Source organism: Plutella xylostella, chromosome 5 (genome assembly GCF_932276165.1).
Source record: "Plutella xylostella chromosome 5, ilPluXylo3.1, whole genome shotgun sequence".
In the NCBI taxonomy this organism is placed as follows: Eukaryota; Metazoa; Arthropoda; class Insecta; order Lepidoptera; family Plutellidae; genus Plutella; species Plutella xylostella.
Window position 1 is genome coordinate 8,703,487 of NC_063985.1, and position 23,600 is coordinate 8,727,086.

The window sequence follows — 23,600 nt, forward strand, 5'->3', positions numbered from 1 at the left end:
ACCTATACAGGTCGCTCATTTAATCGGGCCCGTGGATGGACTTATGAGTTTTGGTTTCTGAAAAACAAGATTATGGTTAAAAAATATATGTATATCAACTTTATAAATAAATATGCTCTTTGTTTTTTTACTTTCCGACTCCGCTTTGTGGCTCTTGACAGGGCCTGCAATTTTATATTGATAGTAAACAATATTTTATTCTCTTGTTACAGGTAATCCCGTAATGGTCCTGCCGAGCTGAAAGTTCGATATTTCACTTCAGGCTCCTGCCCATCAATTTGAAAAGCGTATTTACATATTCCAAACGTACACACGGAGATCATTCATCATAACGAAAGCCTTCCAAAAAATCAAGTGATTGTTAGGCCGCCCGGTGTTTTGTTCCATAGAATATAGCGTTTTTGATTTATGCGCGAAAGATTTTTATCATAAATCACCGAATACCCAACGCACCCTCCCGATCTGGCTGACGCTTGCCGACGGAAAATTACACAAAAATATAGGTCCCTACGACTATGTAAACACGCAATGCTTAGATGTGTTCCGTATTTTTGTGTTTCTGTCGAACACAATGCAGGTCAGGTATAATATCTACTTTTTCTAAGCAAATTGTAAAATAGAACAAAATTTTCCTCTAGTCCCGAGTTCTCCTCTTCCAGCTTACAATACCGCTGAAATAACCAGGCATCAATCTTGTTAAATGAAACATTACAAAAGTACATCGTTTTCCTAAATTATTGCTTATATTGCCGAAAACGTTATGTTTTCTTAGAAGTTCCACATGGTAGTTCAGTCCATTAATTTAGGAATTTTCTATTTTAAATAACCTATTACTTCCAAATATCTTGAATAACAGATGCAAATCACTGAATTCACACGATTTTCCAATGGAACCCTGTCTGGTTGGTCCGAGGCGGGTGAAAAAACGCCGTCTAAACGGACGGGAATTTATAGCGGAGCGGGAACTTCAATCTTGCTCGAGATGGGAACTTGGATTAATTATCCAACCGGTTTTTTGCTTAAATTTATCACTTTTAACCTTTAAATTATAAATACAATAGAGAAAACCAACATTACCGACATTACCGATAAACAGATGTTCAGTTTAATAACCAAATGCACGCAATGAGCAAAAGTATAAAATTAGCGACCACCGTCATGGGCATTTTCAGCAACCATTAACCATGTTTCGGAATACCTGAACTACAGCACATGGCAAACGAGTCAGTAAATAAGGGGGCTCGCCGGTAGGCGCCGTGTAGACAACGTCGTTATTTATGCGGCCGCCAGACGCTCTATGTCCAAACTACACACACAGATACACACACACAAACACACACAGGTAAAAGTTGTCGGGCTCAATTTGTCTTCGTCAGCCGTAGACAAAGGAAACTCAGTGCAACCGGTAGGCGCACTCCACTGAAACGTAAATATGTGCGGACAAATAGCCGTGAAAGTTTCAGTATACCTACTTAATGTCCAAAATGTTTAATTACAAATGGTATGAAAATATGTCTTTAGTACATTATAGAGTCAGTAATTAAAGGGTAGTCACAAAAGACCACCAGTTGCGCTCCCTTTTTCAGTATATTTCAATCGTCTATTTATATGTAGTTCCACGTTGGGCGCCAAACGGTAGAGCGTCCAATAATCCAAAATAAAGTCTGATCACAATTAAATACTAGGTGATTATTATGAAGAAAATTTTGCTCTGTTGGTATTTGTTTTCTTTTATAAAGTTTTTGTGCGCGTCCTTTTTTCATGGAGATTGGAGAAAATGAAATGAAACTGTCAGTGGCGACGGCGTTAGAAGGCATTGTTTAAAAACTGATTGTGATTTTATCGTACGATTCTATTTTGTGATATTCTGTATTTCCTTTATTCTTTAAATTACACATTTTAAAAGAAAATACTCGCTTTACGGAATACATTTTAATTAAATAAAATTGCAAGTCTAGAAACTCGTAGTGTTTTCTATATAATAATTAGTTTATAACTGTAACTACTAATATAAGCAGCACTGAGACTTTATGGAACTTATATTTTGTAACTTCAAGACCTGGAAAATTGGAAGAGGAAAAAAATAACTAGGCAAAAAGGTAAACAGTTTGCGCAAGCAACAAAAACTTTTTGGCAAGCGCAGCCCCGCCATGTTCGCCCGACCAGCCGTGGTGCTAATGTCCATAGATATTTCTTGCTTCATCAACATGTTTCTCTCCGTAATTGACAGACTGTAATTAGGTATTCTAACAAAGTAAACAAGCGCCTCATTACCTACCTAGGCTAATTTAGGTATGAAACTAATATGTGTTTAGTTTAGAAAGACGAACGGTCTTTTTCACAAAAGTTTGGTTTAGATATTCTAGCTATACCAAACTTTTCAACAGATTAGTATAAATTAGTTTTTTCCCTACATGGCGTGTTCGCTACACATTTCGCTTCGATGTATTTGTATTTTGACGTAAACAGGAACATAAATTAAGTAGGTACCGCACTCGCTCGCCTAACTTAAATTAACTTAATTAACTCCTCGTTTACCAAATCCATGAATACTTAATATACAATAGCCTTTCTCCCAAGGAGCTCGTTAAGTAAACATGTACATGTATAACTTACTTGAGTAAGAGCTATCCCTGAATATATGGCGCAACTGTTAATTATCTGTAGGGAGTACGAACAGAACTATTAACTGTGAATTCTAGCCAGTAAAAATTATCTTTATAGTCGGCATATTAATCTAGGCAAGCTAGGCAAAGCCTGTAAGAAGAGACAAAGACAAGACCCGTGTATAAATATCTGTCTTTAAACAAATATCTGCCCCGGCCGGGAATGGAAGCTGGGACCATCGGCATAGAGGTCAGTTAACCGCTACACCATTCGTTCAACCACGTGACAACCCCTTGTAATGAGCAGAAGCAATTTTGGTTGAACATTTACTGTTGATTTATTTTTTATTTTTCATTGATAAAAATACGTAGACACATTAGTTACATTCCAACCTACATTGTTACTTCGTAAATTCATCATCACGACCCATTACGTCCCCACTGCTGGGGCACGGGTCCCCTTCCAATGAAGGAAGGGTTTAGGCCTAGTCCACCACGCTGGCCAAGTGCGGGTTGGTGGACCCCAACACAAGCAAGCTTGTGCTGAGAGAGTTGTCGGGTAAGTGGGCAACCCGACTGCCAGATGTTTTCAAGCCGCCCGAAGGCCTCTGACTAGGCTTAACGACTGCTGCCGAAGCAACAACCGGGACCCACGGCTTAACGTGCCGTCCGAAGCACGGAAGCGTCCAGAAAAGCACCACTTGAAATTGGTCACCAATCCAATGGCTGACCGTGTCAGTTGTTGCTTAACCTCAGCGATCTGTTACGATCACTGAGGCCCGCTCGACTACGGACGACTTCGTAAATTAAGAGATAATTATAATATTATTAATTACTTTTTTGCTATACCTTATCTATACGTAGGTATATAATAATATATATTTCATTAAAGCAGAGAACTGCCGAAAAGCCGTTGACTGCTTAGTTACCGGCTCATTTAGGTGGAAGTAGTCCCAAGAGTCTCTCTTAGGAAATGAACCAGTATTTCTAAAGGACCGTTCATTTATATAAAGATGCGTATATTCGTTAGGGAGGCCGTTGAAAGGTTAGTTAGTATATACTTCTTTGATTCATTCATTTTAGAATCAGCTCTACTATTGTTGATTTAGTAATCGATACGACCTGTATATGTACGTGTTTATCTAACACCTTACATTAAATAAAATTGAAAGGGAGGGAGGAAATACTTTAGCTAAACATTTTCATTTTCGTGACGTTATCCAATCAACCATTAGGTACCAATATAGAGGTAGGTACTCTAATGAGGCTGCTGCACATGGGTCATACGAATAAACATTTTTGTCTATATCCCAAAGGTTTCCCCAGTTCCCACCACGTTCGTCCACATCGGGAATGGGTTTAAATACATTTTACATGATAAATAACTAATAGGTAAATGTCAAGATCGGGATTTGAACCCGCATCTATGTCGTGCGAAGCAGGCGCGTACCCGACTTAGCTACCACAGCTCCTTCGAACTTAGATACTGAAGCGTAGATATTGACCCCGAAAGCCATTATTGGAATCCCCAGAGGTATAAAAGCTAACGGTTTTGGCTACAAGTTTACACCCAGAGCTACATTTGAGCACGAAATGGCTCCACAGTTAGTAAGCAATTGAATTAAGAACAAACTAACAACTCGAGAACTGTTGTTGGAAGCAAAAACAGTGAAATAACAAAACACAAAGCACAAACCGTACAAAAACATCAACATTCAATTATTTGCATGTAAACGCCTTTGGAGAGTCCAAGAGCAAGAACCACTTGCTAGTTTAGACATAGGACTGTACCTGAGTATGTTGTGGATGTGTGAGTGTCTATGTGTATGTATGATGTGTTAACAGCTCTAAAATTATCTTGGAACACATAGAGCTTTTTGACACTTTAAAATAGGCTTAAAATTTACGTTGTGATACAAATACGAATAAATACAAATTTGAACTTTTTGTCTGACGTAAAAAGGCGAAACTCGAGTGTTTTCAACTCCATTTTAACGTTGCTGTAAATTTACAATACGTCTATGAATTTTACGGTTACTATTTGTGTCTTCAGAATCAACATCATTGTACAGTAATTACCCTAGGTATATTTTTTTCGGGAAAATCAATTAATTCGATCACCAACCCTGCACTACACTAAAAAGCAAATTTCATAACTGGATTCTCGTGCAGTCAGAGTTAATATGCGTCGAACGTATATAGTAATAATAATTGCATTCAATCTGTGGCTGGGTCCATTTGGACCTGCGCTCGTGTAGCCATGCTTCGTCAAACAAGCTGCATTGCTACGTAAACAGTCTGCAAGGCAGTGGTGGCAGCGAGGAGCTCTTCTTCCACCACATGGAAGAGAGATGGAGGAAGCGACACAAACGTAAATTTACATTAAATAATAGGCTACCGATGTGGCACAAGAAATAATTTGAGAAAAAAAGACGCTAAGAAACCAGCATGCTTAGAAATGGGAAAGACAACAAAAATCATCAACTTAAAAAAAGGATAGACGTAAACAAAATTTTGGTTAATCTAAGCATACATGGAACAGAGTCTGTGTATTTTTACTAAACCCTCGTAAGCCTCCCTTCGCAGCGTGACATGAGTGATAGCGTGTCGCATCAAGGGCCTCATCGCGTATTCTCAGCACGCCTCTGGCTTTGTCTGATCAGATTCAAAGTTACATCAAATCTGACCCAAATAAACATGTCGCACACACTTTAAAACTGCTTAAATAAACTGTAATCACTTATAATTATAACTTCAGCACTGAAAATGAACTAGTGACATGAGCAAACGCTGCCGCAGCTTATTTTTAACTCCCTAAACTTTTTTATTTATTTATACCCGCCGACCACTATTCAATTGCACCGAATTCATAAAATGGAAACAACAAAGCGACTGACCCATTTCGTATGCAAGTGCCAGCATAACTTGACCTGCGCCCCCTCCCGCGTTTATTTATGGCTGTTCGAACTCGAACGCTTCGTTAAATAGGTTGCAGGTCAATTGAAACTGGACAACAATTAACTTTCTCTGTGGACGCAATCGACTGAATTAAATTGATATGCCTTGCGATATTACGAGACTAGGCCGTTTGTGACCAAACATGTTTGCTGAAATGGTATACATGGTGTTGCAAAAAGGTAATTCAGGAGGTAATTTTGAACGACTTTTTCTCTGAAAACACTTAAAAACTATTTTTAAAATTAATTACAACCTTACTCTAACAATGATTGATTGCCAACAAACATTTAAAGGATAGCCCCAATGTCATAAGTAGTTAAGTATAATATACAATCAAGATTTCATGATCGAAGTAGTGGCTGAAACAAAGTATTTTTCCTCAAGTGGTAATTCTGATTCTCATCATGTTTGAAAAAAATTGAGGGGACGATCGTAAATTGCTTTGAATATTCCCCTCTCTAACAGAATGCTAAAGACTTCAGAAAACATTAGCGAAATCTCGCAAGTTATTTTGAACCCATTTAACTCGAATGTAACTGTTTATAAGCCAACATTTTAAGTATTTCGTTAAAGCCGTCGTTGCCATTATTCTCTTAAAATTTTCTCAACGAATTTCCATTAACGTTTTGAAATTTTCCCAACTGTTGCCGTTCCGCTGGATCCTTCGGCGGCAGTTGTTGGAACTCGACGAATAATTTTAATGTGCGACAAACTTTCAAAGTTTTGGTGTTTATTTCTTTGATAATTAAGTTCAGTCACAGTGATTGTTGCATAAAAATAAAATTAAATATAACTAGGTTTGTCACAGCGTCCCAAGTGCTAATTCAAACCGCGTGAAAGCAAGATAAGATTAAAATAATTAAAATCAAATACGGATGATATAAAAAATATTTATAATCATAGAATATAAATATTTTCTCTAATAAATGAATAATCAGTAAAAAAAAAGAGATAAGTGAGTGTCCCTAGTGCAAATGATTTACTCATACATAGGCACATACATATTAGATAAATTGAATATTTTGCACTCGTTTAATTTTCACCTTTGACTCAGGATCAAACTGCTTGAACCTGTCATGTATAGTTATTTATTTGGCTGACTGTACATTTCAAGACCTCACGATAGCCTTCAGTGAACTCCGTCGGGGCTAGTATTTATCAATTAGCTTCATCGGAAAGCAGGCTAATAGAGCTCTTAATAAATCACCAACGGCGCGGCCGTGGCTTACAATCTTCCTCGGCACTAGCTCCGGCTAGCTTCATTAGTAGTATACACTTTTGTACCATGTCAAAACAACAAACTATGAATAAAAGGATAAAAACTTTCATAGTTGGAGCAGGTACAAAGTGTATGGCTACGAATGAAGCTAACTGTACTAGTATCGCACAAAATATACATTTTCAGAGCTGGACCACAATCGTCACTAATAATATTATTCCCTGTAAGAATATAATTTTTTGCGTAATGCGATCGGTAACTTAGTCTAATACTACCAAATTTTAGCGCATTGTTTTGTATTTTTGTCACAGCCTTCGATAGGAAAAGTATCTTCATTTATATTCTTGAAGAGCTTCGCCGATCAAAGCCCTGAGGAGAGCTTTCAGTGTTTTTGCATAACAGCCGGATCACCAGGGAAATTATCTTTAGCGAACAAAAAATAGGCTGGAAATCTTCATATTGTTGATAACGGAATAACTAGACCAACGTTCACATATAAAAGTTAAAAAACGACTCGATACATTTGTATGAAAAGCGAATGTTAGAAATATCTTATAGGTAACTTGTTTGTTCCTTTAATCACAATTATTTTTTAATATGTAATATCCGATATTTTAAAATAATCTTTAATGAAATTATGAACGACAGTAAATTCAATATTACAAGCACTTCTAATCTTGACTTTAAATAAAAAGTGAGAAATACTCGATCATATTATGTCGGTCGGTCTGACATTAGGTACCAACTTTTATATGGACAACGTTCTTCTGGCTCAAATTTTTATAGTAAAACTTTGTCAAATACGCCACTTTCTTAGACTCAGACTCAAGGAAATGGGAGCTGCAACTTCAAAACTTCACCCTTTGAAAATTGCTCACAGCTGTTATATCTTCCATATTGCGTAAGATTACTTCCTTTATGTAGCCATAGTGTGTAAATTTTATGTTTTACCCTCCCCCACCCAGCCTAATGATAATTTATTTAAATATTTGAAGTAAAAAAACATGGCTTATTAGTTAAAATAGTTTTTTTTTATATACAGGGTGATTGGTAAGTCGATGTATTCCTTTGGGTTGTGGACGAAGGCATTTCCAGTCGATTGAACCCCATAATGCATTATCCGAAAGTCAACCATTTCTGAGTTATTTAAGGGTCTGCAATAGGGAATCGAGGGTTGGCATTGTCATAGAATTATGTAGTAAATGATGCTCTACAGCCTTGAAAAAAATCACACAGGTAGTTGAAGAGTCTAGCTAGGTGCTGAATCATTCGAATTTAAGTAAATGATTATGGATAACTGTAAATTAATTTCAGAATATCAAGAAAAACCAGTCAATCACACTCCCGTATTGTAACAACTGTGTCGTAATTATAAAGAATTTTCATATGATTTTTATCATATTATAAAGTTAAAGGCTTGGACTAGGCGCTAAATACCTTGTTTTTTAATAAACACACACTTATTTTGTGTAAATTAATCCCAAACTTGAGCAATTTTTTTCCCTCAAATCTTCATACAAATATCTATGGCGGCTTTCTGTGTTATAAAATCATAAACACAAGTGACGTTTGACTCAGTTGGCCGCTGGCCTCCAAAGAAGGGTCACGTCGGTTTAGGCAGCACTGACAGCTCGCGATCTTATCGTGTACAGATACAAAATCACTGCACATTGGTTGTCATTGCACTTTTTCAACTTTTATGACACCAACATAATTTGATTTGAAATTGAGGAAGCATAATTCTTCCAGTATATTCAATACATTAAATTAAATTAGATAGTGTGCAATATTCTCGTGATATTACAGTCTCGTAAAGGTCTGATGAGGAGCAGGAATATAGCGAATGGATCTAAGTGATGACAATACGCACGAACATTAGGTTAGGGATCAAAAATACAGTCTCTTGGTGCTGGTTGAGGTATGGTCTCGTGAGGATCTGATGAGGGCAGTAACACGGTGGTGGCTCAATTTTATTTCAAAGATGTTAATAGCTAAAAGCATCGAGTTTGGGCTATTAAGTATGTTTTTCAGAGAGAGAGAAAGAGATTTCGTTTTTCCTCTGGATGTGTTAGGTTTACTGGGTTTACTAAGTTCATTCTGTTAATGGCATCAAGTTGTTATGTGTTCATAAGTAATAATTATTTATTAACAAAATGCTGTTGATTCTCCACGAAAATGTAAAAATAAAATAAATAAAAATAAATTCGTAACGTAAAATTGTCAATGACGGAATTTCTTCTATAGACAGTAGCCACAAAAAAAACAAACGATAGATGGCGTGATTTGAAGATAAAGATACATTTTTAGACACATAGACAGCAACAACAAAAAAAATACAGATTTAAAGAAAAGAAACACATACTTATACAAAACAACAAAGAAAAAAAAAGGATACACATCAAAATAACTGGAAAAAATATAAGCTCCAATTTACTTGTGTGGGACAGGGAGTACCATAATATTTTTTTTGGGGTACTCCCCATCTATGCGAAATATAAGCTTGATATCTTTACCCGTTTCTGAGAAAAAGGGCGGTGACAGACAGTCAGTCAGACAGACGGACAACAAAGAGATCCTATAACGGTTGCTTTTTTTCTTTTGACGTTCGAAACCCTAAAATTAAGTAAAAATATGATGCTGCCAAAAAATGTACTTACAGGTATTGAAAAAGCGGTATATAAACAAATTATACCAGCAGAGGGTTCACCATTTAGCTGAATGTTACTTAGAAAACGGCCTTGAGTGGCGGTCAAGTTGGTCCCCGCCTGCGATACTTTCCATTAACATTGGGACTCGTTTTCATGTTTTTAGCGTACAGTCAGGTTTTTAGTTTTTTATAATTGTATTTTTTTATTTGTAACTTTTTAGTTGTTTTTATTTTATGAAATTTTACGTCGGTAGGTAGTTCATGATCATTTTTTATTTCAATAATTTTGGTGTTGTTATTTAAATACCTTCAATATGCATATTTTTGTAATGTGAAAATCAAGTCCTTTCATTTGATACCTTACACGGCAAAGTTGAATTATTATTTTTTCGATCATCACGTTATGTCCTCAAGAGGGCGCTATGTACATTTTAATGGAACGTCACATAGCCTATAGCCATCGCGCCATCAATACGCTTCTAACAATACCTCATACATCAAAATCTATCAAGCCGTTTAGGCTACAGGAGGGAACAAAGAAACAGACAAATATACATATATACATACATACAATCAAAAAACATTACCCTCCTCCTTCGGCAGTCGGGTAAAAAGGAGTAAGACAGGGGGTCATTCTGAACTTTTGCTCTACGAGTTTTGGAAATTAACAAAAAAAACCTTTTTCATAGAAACTTTGTTGGACATGTGACTTTTTACCATGGAAAACGAATATTTTTTTTCGCGAATTTGCAAATCTCGTAGAACAAAAGTTGTTCAGAATGACCCCTTGAGTCATCCCCTTTTGGCTTAGTATAGCCCTTTTGCGACACTATGTATTTACTTTGCTTTGTCGTCGGGGTTCAGTTGGCTGGAGGATGCCCGAAACTTATTATCTACACTTCAATACTTTTAGTTACCTTTCTACAAGTAAATACCACATTTGTTTGAGAAAGCTAATCGGGTTCCGAGTATAGAGTAAAGTGGCACCCCTATTAATTTCTACTCTTTCCTGGTGCCTACCAGTGTAAGTAAGAATTATACTTACTTACCCTAAAATCACCCAAAATGTACTTGAACATAATTGTCAATAAAGTTGGCGAGTAAAAGTTTATCGACCCACTGTGCAAACTTACATGTGTGCGTGTCACGGCGTGTGCTGTGTGAAGAGCATTGAAAACCCAAAATTGGCGCGGCACGTCACCCTGTACGGGCCCTTAAGTTTTAAGATTTTTTAGGTTCTTGCCAAAATTTATGTTTAAAAGCAAAATATTTAAAAAACTAACCATTTTTTTAATTCTCTTTTTATTGTTTTGCATCAGTGACACCTTAGCCAACTAATTATAATCATTAATTGCGCAATATTTAACTTAATTTAGACTCAGTGCTTCAAAATAGATGAAACATTAAGAAAATGTTACGAAGGGTGAAAACAAAAATGCTAATTTTAGAAAGAATTTAATTTAAATCTAGTAAAAACTTAAATAACTCTGAAATGGTTGACTTTCGGATAATACATTATGGGGTTCAATCGACTGGAAATGCCTTCGTCTGCAACCCATTTAAATGAATACATCGACTTTCTAATCACCCTGTATAGGTATGTATAGGCATAGAATAACGAGACTATGGTATAGGTAATTCAAAATTAATTATTTAGTATGTTACACCTTTTTCATAATATTCCATTACACAGTATCGGGACTACCATTGTAATTATGTAATTACTTCAAAACTTCTGCATACGGTTTATATTCGGTTTACGTAAATATGACCATGTCTCCGAATTTCGCTCTAAACTCAAGTGGCTTCCTATTCGCCTTCGACGGAATACGCATATACTATCACTACTTTACAACATACTGTTTAACCCAGCATCTCCTCCCTACTTAAAAGAGCGTTTCAAGTTTCGGCACTGTTCGCATGACCGTACACTTCGCTCTGCACAGAACTTGCGTCTGCAAGTTCCGCTGCACAAAACTGACTTTTACGGCGATTCCTTCACAGTGACGGCCGTACTGCTCTGGAATGCTCTTCCTGAGGAAATAAGACGTGCACCTTCTGTGGCTTCCTTCAAAGAAGGGGTCAAAAGGCACTACCTAAAGTCTCTGCCTTAGTTGAATATATTATTGCTGTATATCATGTATCATTCTGTGTAGGTATATGTATATAGTATTATATGGGTATATATATATTGTATTTATTTTGTTGCTTTATTTGTTTATTTAGTATATGTAGTGTTTATGTAGTGTATTATACTCTTGCACCACAACTACCTCTAATCCTATTTTTTTATTTATATAACTCTCTTCCATCCAAAGGTTGTCTGGTAGAGATTGCTATAAGCAATAAGGCCGCCTTTTTGTACTGTTGTTATTTTTAAGTTTTATTTTGTATTGATTCTGTTTTTTTTGGTGCAAATAAAGAGGATTGTATTGTATTGTATTGTATTATGTAAACTAGCTTTCAGTGCCATATAGAGTACTAAATTTTGTTCTAGCATCCATATATCTTGCTCATGATATCACATTTTACAACCCCCATCCATGGTTCATTCCATACTCTATTTCCCTCCAAGCGTCCCATATCATTGTGGACTTCCATAAAGTCCGCAGCACCCATACAAAGTAGCTGATCCGACCGGCCGTAAATCGCAAGAGCAAAATACAGGTCAATTGGCCAGTCTGAACCACTCATTTCCTCCAGGAGTGCAAAAAAAAAAAAATTATTAATAATATATAGGTATATATATATAAAAGATGAAATATATATATTGTAAGCTTCCACATTGAGTAGTGAGTAGTTAAAAGATGAAGACAAAAAACAACCAAACTCTCACAATATATTGATATCTCAAAAAGGCACGGACATAAAGTCTGTGGAGTGATAATAAAATCTTAAAAAAAAAAAAAAAAAAAAAAAACCACCCATAAATAATATTTCTCATTACTCGCCGGTAGAATGGAAAGGTTAAATTTTGGCCAGTTAAGCTGAGATTGAATTTATTAAGATTTAGTTGACGCCGTATTACTTTGGACTCAGAATAAGCTCCACAAAAGTTTAGGTGTAACTTAGATGATCGATATACATATTCTTCTTCTTCTCCTTCCTTGCCTTATCCTTATTTAGGGTCGGCTTTGTTGGTCATGTCACGCCATTTTACCCTATCCTCTGTCATATCCTCATTCACTCCACACTCTCTCATATTTTCTTTCACGCAATCAAGCCACGTCTTTCTTGGTCTTCCTCTCTTACGCTATACATATTATTATGCATATTATTTAAACTATTAAGTAAGTATGAAAAAGATTTATAATACATAAAAAATAAATTTATGTTAAAGCTAAATATCATTTTTAAAACTTTTTATTATTCGTACTACCAACTGTACCCAATCCAAACTGTTGAAGTTATTTCTGGTTGAATTTATATTGAAATTTTCCCTATATAACACAAATATCCCAGAATTATAAGTAAGTCATACCTTTTCAAATTAAAAAGAAAATAGGTACTTAAACCCAAACAACTGAAACACCCCTGAAAAGAACAGCGGCTGAAATCGCCACCAGACCCTTTATATTACATTTTACACTCTCGTTTTAATTAACCTGTTTTCGTCAAATGTTTAAAGTTAATTAAAGCAAACACTTAATGTATTAATTACCGAGCTCTTAATTACATTTTAACGTGTGGATGGATTACCTATCTATTTGCAATTTTATAATTATTTTAGTAGGTACCTATTTATGTCTTTGGCTTACCATACGTACCTAATAACATTTAAATTTTTCTCAAACTGGTAGATTCAAACTAACCATTCTCTACACCCATAATCCATTTTCAAACGTTTTAAACTTTTCAGTAGCCAAAAACTGAAACACTGCCATCTGTTGGAATTTCGTGAAACTCAAGCTCAACGCTCAGCGTTGCAAGCTTGCAAGCCTTCCTGAATCCTGTAACCCGCATGGCATCTGCCGGCGGGCGGGAACATCTCGAACGTTCCCGTGCCCCCCCCGCGCCCCGCCGCCCCCGCGGGCGTCTATTGATCGCCACCAGTGCGGAGACAATCAAACAACCTGCGCCAAACGCTGTTCTTATAAACCGCGTTGGAAACCTTCAAAAGACATCTGAAATTCGGACTAAACTAAAATAGTACTGACCACAACATTCAGGCCTAAATTATTGTACTTACCGCGTGTTAATTACAAAGTGCTGTACATAGGTAAGTCTGTAACCTACTAACATGGTTATCGATTGGTCGTCCCATTCATGAGTGTGGCAGATGGCAGTGCAGTTCGTGACTGCTGTAACGGCATTAGTGTTGTAAAATATAGCCTCATTGATTGGTGATAACATCAATGTAAGTGCTTTGAACGTTTATGCTTTGTATTATTTACAGTGCTTTTACGATTTGATACTGGGGCTTTTACGGATTAGGTAAACAATATTGTGGGTGAATACGTTGCGACATAAATATTAGACAAATTGACTACGTAAATGTGAAAAATAGAGAAATAACCACCTTTAAACATTGTTGACTGGTTTGCTGCTTGTAGATTTTGTTGAGATGGAGTCTGTTCTACTGTGTAAAGAGTCTGTAGGACATAATTTATTCGGGGTCATCTTGAGTGACGTCATGAAAGCTTTTATGCTGCAAAATGTGGTTTTATACTTACTTGTAGGTAGAAAGCGATGCAGAAATTTTCCCTTTACATCATCTTCTTCACTGCACTGTTGACTTATGTCTGTGAAGAAGTATTGATCACGTACGTTTAAATACTAACGGGGTATGTATTTCCAGTATCTTTCAATTACCTTCGTATGTATTGTTATTAAACATGACTATAAGGAAATGCCGATTGTTCTTTATTTGTTTGGTAAACATAAAATTTATTGTATATCACCTATTATATTTTATTTCCCTTTGCCATACCATGAGTAGCGTCCATAGTAAAGCTAGCTTCAGTGGTCGTAACTGATCATTGAAGTTAATAAACTTTTTTCTATCACCATGACCATTACCTGCATAAAAAAATATACCAACACATTTCGGTTAGAAAATCATATTTTAATAGTAAACTTAACTCGGAACCCAAACTCTTCGGTCTCCAAATAGTCCGCAGACTAAACGCGTTCCAATTTCAAATTGCAGAGCGTCGGCGGCGCGCCCTCGAGCAAGGAGCAGCCGCTCGCGCCCGAGCGGGACCTGTACATCGACGATGACGGCTCCGGCGTAGACCCCGAGAGCTCGGGCTCGGGCTGGGGGCCCGGCGTGGACGACGAGGACTCGGCCGGCTCAGGTGACCATGCGCCGGAAGACGACGAGGACTACACGGACCGGACGCACCTGTCGCTCGGCCGCGCCTCCACCACGCTAGTCCCCGTCACCGCCCTCCCAGAGACCACCACCCAGCTCGCCATATCCTCCTACCGGCCAGACCTAGACGTCGTTAGTGAGTAGCGCTGCCGCATGCCTTTTATTTTGCCAGTATGATTGTTGGTGTGTGGCCGGTTTCTGAATCTTTTCTAGTTACGTCAAATATTTAAGTATGTACCTACTGTATGAGTAAGTGCTGAATTAAAAATCCTTGACAATTAAAGCGCACACATTAATTCAGAAACCGGGCATGATAATTAAATTACGGTCATTTGTAAAATTATTTTAAAAACCTAATTTATGTTTGCATTAATCGAAAGTTTCGCACCCTTTTATAAATGGCCGTAATTTTTTGACCCTTAGATTATAAATGAATAAGGTATTCTTACGTAAAAATTAAGATAAACAAATCCCATTCGGCAAAGTTACCAAGTTTTGCCTGAAAGCTTTCAGAAGTTACAAGAAACTAATTTAACATTGGCTTCAACTTTGGCAATTACCTACTTACTTAATTATTCTTACTGTAAGTACGGCCTTATTAATGAATATTTACTAAATTAGTAATTGAATCTCTCTTATTCAACCTCATTCAGTGAACGATTAATATTCAGCCTTGGGTTACTAACGTTATCGCTATAACAATTCTAATTATGAAATAACTTAGCATAACCATTCGCCACTAACCGGCGGTCAGTAAACACTCGCATTCGATGCGACTACCTCGTGAATCCTACTAACTCTGTGATTTTCTAATTAGGATAAGATACAAAAATATTGTCCATAACAAGGATATCGGTAAGTTTGTCAGTGTTAGTGTTAATGATTTTTCTAATTTTTATTCTGTAAATCTTTGCATGAATTCATGCTTGAACCATGCAACTCATGATTGGTGTAAAAAATATTCCCATCGTAATTTATTTATCATTGTCATCATTGTTTTCTCTATAATTACTTCAGCATGCGTTGTTATAATAGTGTCTGAAATAGTTTCAGTTACATTCCATTAAACAATCATTGTGCTTAGTCATAGCAATGTTTTCCTCTTTTATAATCGGTAATTTTAGTATTTGAGTAATTTGGTCGTGTTTTTCCTTGATCCCGTCATTCCCTCTCATACCATGTTCACCATCGCTCGTCATATATTTCAACTAAAACTATATAACTAACTTAGTGCCTAAAAATAATAGTGTTTTCAAATCCTTCACCAATTTTTCGTGTAAATTTTGTAATTTTACCTACCCTAACATCGAACAATTAGTACTTACCCTCAAACAGCGAATAGTTTAAAACCACAACAAAGTTACAACCTTAGCATTAACCAATGCAAGCAGGGAGCTTATTATCTATCATGTCTTATCTATAGCTTTTAATTTTAATCGAATATTAATTGTGATTTTTATTGTGTTTTAATTAAGAATTTTACAAAACTAACACTTTAACAAGAGGGCTGGGAGAGTCTCTGAGCATAGGTAAATTTCTAGCATAGTTAAAGATTTGATAGCAATACGTACATAGACTCATTATTGAATCATACGATATAATATCTGAAACTCTTTACTAAAAGACCCTGTTACACTTTCCAGCTCGCCGACTGCCGGAGCAGACGAGCGAGGGGGCGGGCGAGGAGAGAGGCGCGGGGGGCGACGTGCCCTCGCGCCCCGACCAGACCGACATCAACATCTCCGGAGAGGAAACCATCACAAATACCGTGAGTACCGGCTTCTTCTTCTTATTTTATTCTTTGCTGAGGAGAGGGGTGAAGCTCCTGTACGTGGCCCTTTCGACCTTTGTACATATTCCCCAAATTGAGGGAAATCTCTATAATTCATTGCCCGCTACATCTTATTTTGTCAAGTAAGAGTAGTGAGTGCCTCATACATGCTTACCATGAGTCGCCTCTGTGCCACTAACCCGACATCTTAAGTCAGGAGACAGGGAGCCTTCAGTGGTTGTGTGGAGAAGGATAAGGATAAAGTATTGTGGCGATCCTTGGGATGGGAAAGGCTTATGTCGAGTAGTTGATGATGAGTCCAGTGTGGTTTGTTCATAAAATTCAGTTTTAATTAAGTAATAATGTCGGCATGTTCTCCACCCACTAAGTGGGTCAGGCTGGGTGATACGAGTATCAGGAGTCAAGATAACGTATGACAATAATGTTCCCTAAAATTAATATGCGTCCATTAAATTAGAATGGGATGGTACACTCTGATAACGTCATAGGCTCTTTAAAATAACTAATCATGGCTTTAGCTTTTTATGATGCAGCTGGCAATGGATATTATATTTTACTACTGATTTAGTTTTTCTGTGTGAGGTTAAATTTGTAATTATTGGTTAAAGTAACTTATTAGAAGTGCTGTGGACATACACATTTGTTACCTTCTTATTCTGCTCAATACATATAACGCTCTAACGCAACCTAACATGATTATAATCTTGAACCAGCATCAGTGCACTCTTAGCTAGCCATCCAATAAGAAAGTAAGCTTATCCAACCAAGTTTGCTCTAACTGATACAGCAAACCGCACTATAACGCACAACTTGAAGCCTTTTTTATTATTTAACCGTCTTGAAGTATAGGAAGTATATATATGTATATCTAAAAGCCCCAACTCTGCTGTTTCCAACTATACGCAAATAATTCATAAACACTTTTAACACTTTCAATGACTAAAAGCCCCAACCTTACCCTCTGGTGGTTCCAACTGTACGCGAAACATTTGCATCCATTTAACACTTCCAAATCCAATCCAATGACTAGTGGTTCCAACTATACGCAAACCATTTGCAACCACTTAACCCTTCCAATGACTAAACCCCCCATCCCCGGTGGTTCCAGGAGCAGGACCCCGCGGGCGGCAGCGCGGGCTCGGAGTCGCGGCCGGTGGACAGCGTGGTCTTCATCATGAACGCCAAGCCCGAGGACCGCGCCACCAGCTTCTTCGCGCAGCCGGGCATCCTTGCAGGTAAATTACACTGTTCTATGTATTAGAAGTGCATTTAATTTATTTATATTTTACTGTATTTATTATTATGATGTACATTTTAATTGTAATTATTATTTTTTATGGGTGCTGCCTGAAATAAAGAACATTTATTTATTATTTATTTTATTATTATACTTATTCAAAAATTGCGATACGGCTCGCGACCTATCACGTGAGGACAAATGCCGAGCTTTTCACTGTACGACACGATAAATTGCAAACCGTATCGCAGTTTTTGGATGAGTAGGTACAGTATACTTTGAATCTATATGTGCAGGTTTCATAGTTGATGTTCATAAATGTCACCGCACATATAACCTTAAACTAAAGGGATCACCTCAAAGGCGTTCGCTAACTCGCGTTTTACTGGTTGACATAAGAAAAAGAAGCAATCCCTTTACGTTACGGTTTACGGAGGGCCCTAAGTAGTTGCAACTACTCGGGCGGTCCGTATTACATCTCGTAGCAGTTGATACTTGTAGCAGTTGATAAAGGTGTCCGTTTAATGGGTTTTCGCCACTTTCATGAACTTTATGTCTTATGCAACATTTTCAGTATCACAATAATTTATTTATTTAACTCTTTATTGTACAAATATAACAAATAAATAATGCATATTGTGAAGGCACCAAATCAAATTTTAGTTCTGTGGAACCCCAAAATTCTTTTTTTTATATGTAAAAAGAGTACTTATAAGGTTTTTACAGAACCATAGGTTTTTAAGGGAATAAAAGGTTTGACAATATTGTTATTTTTACTTTAATGGTGTTTCCGTAAATCGCATTTCCAACGGGCGAAATTCATAGTATGATGTTGCTAAAATTAAATTTTATGATCCTTCAGAATTATCTTCGTCATCAATATCATCACATCACACTTTACCATAGGTTTATATTTCGTAAACTACGTCCAATAAAATTTTAATAAATATGTAAACATACTTATACATATACCTATGAGGAATGCAATTCCTCTTTCCTACACCATTGTTATTTGACCATTAACATTTGTTTTCTGTCTGCTTCCAGCTGTGATAGGCGGTGCCGTCGTCGGACTACTATGCGCGATCCTAGTAGTGATGTTCATAGTGTATCGCATGCGCAAGAAGGACGAGGGCTCGTATGCCCTCGACGAGCCCAAGCGGAGCCCCGCGGCCGCCTCCTACGGGAAGGGCCACAATAACCGCGAGTTCTACGCGTGAGACGAACCGGAACAAACCCTGCCACGAGTTTACTAGGCGACGGACCGACCGGGGCTGGCTGGAGAGACAACCACGCCTCGATCGGCCCGTCGGCATTCTAATTTCGAAATATCATTTTGACAGATGCGTTCCTAACACACGCATATCGCATTTCACTAATTGTATGTTAATTATCCTTTTTTATATTTTTAACGTGGCGTAATTGTTCTGTGTTCGTCAAGTATAGGGAGAAAACGAATTATTTTGAACGTGATGAATAATTTATTGTTTATGCGAAGATCGACATGATTGTACTGTAACGTGTACAAACGTAATAATAAATAGGAGCATATGAGGACAGTGTGGGACGGAGATTGGCCGAAGAAAATCTGAGTGATGATTATGTCTGTTGTGTAGTATAAGAACCTTCCTTTTAATTTATTTTGGGCTGCTATGTATGTGTTTCAAGAAGGATATAATATTGATTGTCTCTACAATACCTAATGTAAGTAGGTATAAATGTTAGGAGGTATTTTCGGTAGACTTCAATGTTGGAGCATTCTCTCTAAAATATTCGAGACCAAAAGCTGTGGTTCTATAACTGATAATACTTACCAATTTTTTGTATACTAAGTAGTTTCTGTATGGGAGTTGTATATCACGTTGTCTATACTATCTTAATAAATGTGCCATCTGCTTTTTCTTCTAATGTATATGCCTAAGAGACACTCTAGCTAGGGATACACGTATAAAAGATTCATATTAGGTACCTACACATAACTGCTGTAATTTCCTTGTTATGTTTATAAAGCATTTTTTTTTATATTGTTACGATACTTTAATATTAATAACTATGATCCATAGTACTATATAAGAAGCAGAATACATCTTAGAAACATGTATAAAGATACCTACTCCACGGTAAAACTATGGGATCTAAAATAAATAACTTCAGGTTTTAGATATCTGAATAATACACACCAATACAAAGAAAGTTCTGAAACACTTTAACACCATGTGAGTACCTCTGTAAAACAATTCTTCGGAATTTTATAATATAAATAAGCTGACGATTTTATGTACTAGACATGTTATGTATGTTCATGTAAAGTAGAGTTTGTATGACAAATTGTAAATGTATCTAATCTAGGTATAGATTAGAGATTACATAACACACATAATGTACCCAACTACCGAATAGGTACCAAATTGTTGGCAGGACTTAACAGCAGTCATCGAATTTTATACGATTTTCTTGATTATGTTTAAGAAAATAACTAAATGATAAGAAGCTAAACATACCTACTATACAATTTTAATTTATAGCCAGCCAAGCCAGGCTAATTTGAAAATTTCTGGTGAAATTAGTTTTTGGGATTATACCTAATTTGCGGTATGTAGTTTTATATTGATTAAGGACGTTTATGTCTTTGGGGCTATGAATAAAATTAATGAAAATTATTGTAGTTTTAGTTTTTTATAAATTTAATTTCTTAGAATTTTATATATTTCGGCTATCGATTATGTTTTAACTATGAACTATAGATAAATATTTTATTAGGTTGTGCAACAGAATCTGTTTTAATTTATGTAAACATCTGCTTACATTTTATATGTTTTATACAATGGCAATCCTTTAATTTTGTGCCATTTTAACTTCTTTAAGGTCTTATCTTTACTAATTTAATGAAGTACCTAATGCAGTAAGTGTATACAGTAACTACGGCCTTTCATTACTTTCAACACATAAATTAGTCATTAATTTATTGTAATCGCAGATATAAATAACTATACATATTTATTAAAGACTAGTGAATAGATAAAATGTTGATACCGAAGAAATATAGAAAATTATGAAATATTTATAATAATTTGATTTATGAAAAATAGATACATATTTATCTATATTTCAGCTATTCACTAAATCGCCAACTGACTATAAAAAAATGATTCTGAAACATTCCTATTTGAATCCTGTAATGAATAGGGGTAGAGAGCGGCTCGGCTCAAACTTAGTTGTTAAGACACTGTAAATGTATCTTGTAAATTCTATAGGTGTAAAAGTGTGTAATTTATATAAAATAAGTAAATAACTAGTGGTTTTCAAAATTGATGACTAAGGGTACGTTCACACAGACCGACTCGGAGACGCGAGCAGATTTTTAAAACGATGTAAACAGAGCCGTTTTTCTTTGCAACGTCGTTATAATGACTGAAGGTTCTATTTCAAACGTGATAAAAATCTGCTCTTGTTTCTGAGCCGGTCAGTGTGAAGGGGCCTAAAGAAACAGGATCTTCTGTAAAGTTTGCCGATTCCCCTGTAGTGTAGTGGCCTAGTTGCAGATTTACATCGAACATGATTGAAAATTGATGTTCTATGGTTAATTAATTGGTTATTCAACTGAAACCCCATTAAACTGTACCGTATTAGGTGATTCTATTTCCCAACTTCTCAAATGACTGTTGCTAATCAAAATAACGATTTTCTAATAAAAATACGAGATAAATTGAGAGCATGATGATGACTGTGTGGATCTTATCTATAAAATGTAAGAGGCGACCTAAGATAAAATGTCCTGGCGTAAAATTATGAAACCTAAAGACATATCGACACCAGACCTTTCGAAAGGACATAATTAAGTATAATAACTGCAACACCTATTAAAAAAATCTAAAATTTAATTTATATGAATGATATGTTATAATTTTATTTATTGTTAAAACATATCGTTTATATTGTATTGTTTATTTGTGTTCGGACACAGTAAAATAAGTAATGGCCATACAAAACAGATTATTTCATCTTACCGCTTTTCTAAACCATTTAATGGAAATTAATTAACAATCGTATCCTTTCATTGCATACATCTAACACCTACCAGACTTTGAATGCCGACACAAGATGTGTGTCTTGTTTTACAGTGTCTCAATAAAAATCATACTACCACTAAGTATATGAAATTTTATTTAAACAGCATAATTTTTAGCACACAGCATGATTTTTATCCCTGGACATTGCGAAACAGGCTCTCAGAATTTGAATAAGGAAAGTAGATGTTATTTGCGTTTGCTTATTTCATTTCCACTTGCTAATGGGAATTCTTACCAAAAAAAAACATTGCTGGCTTTACTGTTTCGATCAATAGATATTTAATCAACCACGGTTTATAAATACAGAAATTCAAAAGTAGATGATAATATCTGCAACTAAAAACCTAAGTAAAATTTGTTAAGCGTATAGGTAGGCATAACTATGAATGTCCACCATGTAAATAATTACTCCTTTACACTTAAATATACAGACTAAATTAAATATGTGCCGTTTTATTTTATTCCCAAAATTACCATTTACTTACTTACCTATACACTTACGATACGAGCAATGAAAAAATTGTCGTGACATGGAACGGCAATGTTTAATCGGGCGGCTTGAAAGCATCTGACAGTCGGGTTGCCCACTTACCCGACAACTCTCTCAGCACAAGCTTGCTTGTGTTGGGGTCCACCAACCCGCACTTGGCCAGCGTGGTGGACTAGGCCTAAACCCTTCCTTCATTGGAAGGAGACCCGTGCCCCAGCAGTGGGGACGTAATGGGTCGTGATGATGATGTGATGATGGAACGGCAATGGCATGTGGAACTTTTTCATTGCTCGACAGTGTACTTGGTCGTCTTTTCAAAGATCAAGGGTCTGTAAGTGAGATTTCTAGGGCAGTCACAATACACAGATACTTTAGGTAACAGTGAGAACGGCTGGATCTTGTTCCAGGATCGCAGGTAGGATCCTGAAAGTTTGCAGACGGCGACAGTGCGTCATGCAGGTGATGACGTATGGACACTGACCATCGGACTGGTCCACCGTGTTGAGGCAAGATTTTAGAGTAGATACTCGGAATTTCTCTGAAAGATCAATTCAGGGAATGATAATTATTATTCGTTCAAGACATATAATAATGTAAATATTATAAATAAGTAATGTACCTACAGCAGGAGCTGGACTCTGGACCGACAATCGAGAGTTGTTATTCCATTGTCATCTACCGTAAGTACTCACTCGTATGGACCTCTACAGTTTCACTTGGGTATCAATAGAGGGCGCTTACGTCATTATTTATCGTATAATAATTTTTGTATACTCATAAAATGATAATAAGTTAGTCGAGTAACATTATTTAAAAACGTTTCAGTTATAAATAACTTTTTTATTATTCTTAAAACAAAATATGCCTGAAATACACTTTTTATATTAAGTGTTTCTACCCTACGGTTATGTTAATAAATTTCACATCATTTGGTACAGGCAGCGTGGCCGAGTGGTCTAAGGCGCTGGTTTTAGGCACCAGTCCGAAAGGGCGTGGGTTCGAATCCCACCGCTGTCAAATTCTTTTTGCATTCATTTATACATTTTAACGTTTTGTTTATTAATAAATTTTTGATTGTTAAATATACATTTTGACCTACCTACAGTACAGTACCAATAACAGATACCAAGTCATTTGTGTAGAATTAGAGTCGTTATATCCCCAGTAAAATATTTGATCACAACTTTGAATTTATGATAATGAATTAAAGTAGACGACCAATTTATGGGTATATCCGCCTACCTACCAATAAATTATGAGCTTTTAA

General features: G+C 36.3%; 1 protein-coding gene and 1 non-coding gene across 5 annotated transcripts in view; both read left to right on the forward strand.

Moving 5' to 3' along the window:
* The window catches only part of LOC105385486 (syndecan), a 156,083-nt gene extending 133,798 nt beyond the window's left edge, over positions 1 to 22,285 (forward strand). The window contains exons 2-5 of one of the 4 annotated variants that reach the window (XM_048633244.1): positions 14,580 to 14,727; positions 16,388 to 16,512; positions 17,645 to 17,771; positions 18,821 to 22,285. In XM_048633244.1, the coding sequence (XP_048489201.1) occupies positions 14,580 to 14,727; positions 16,388 to 16,512; positions 17,645 to 17,771; positions 18,821 to 18,993 (573 nt within the window). In that variant the 3' untranslated portion in view covers positions 18,994 to 22,285. Of the gene's footprint in view, positions 1 to 14,579; positions 14,881 to 15,499; positions 15,600 to 15,776; positions 16,021 to 16,387; positions 16,513 to 17,644; positions 17,772 to 18,820 lie in introns of those variants that run through there. The other 3 variants (XM_048633243.1, XM_038112619.2, XM_048633246.1) reach the window with 3 other exon arrangements.
* A 985-nt stretch (positions 22,286 to 23,270) lies between these two features.
* Trnal-uag lies at positions 23,271 to 23,350 on the forward strand. The gene has a single exon. It is a non-coding gene; the product is annotated as a tRNA-Leu (tRNA).
* The last annotated feature ends 250 nt before the right edge of the window (positions 23,351 to 23,600 follow it).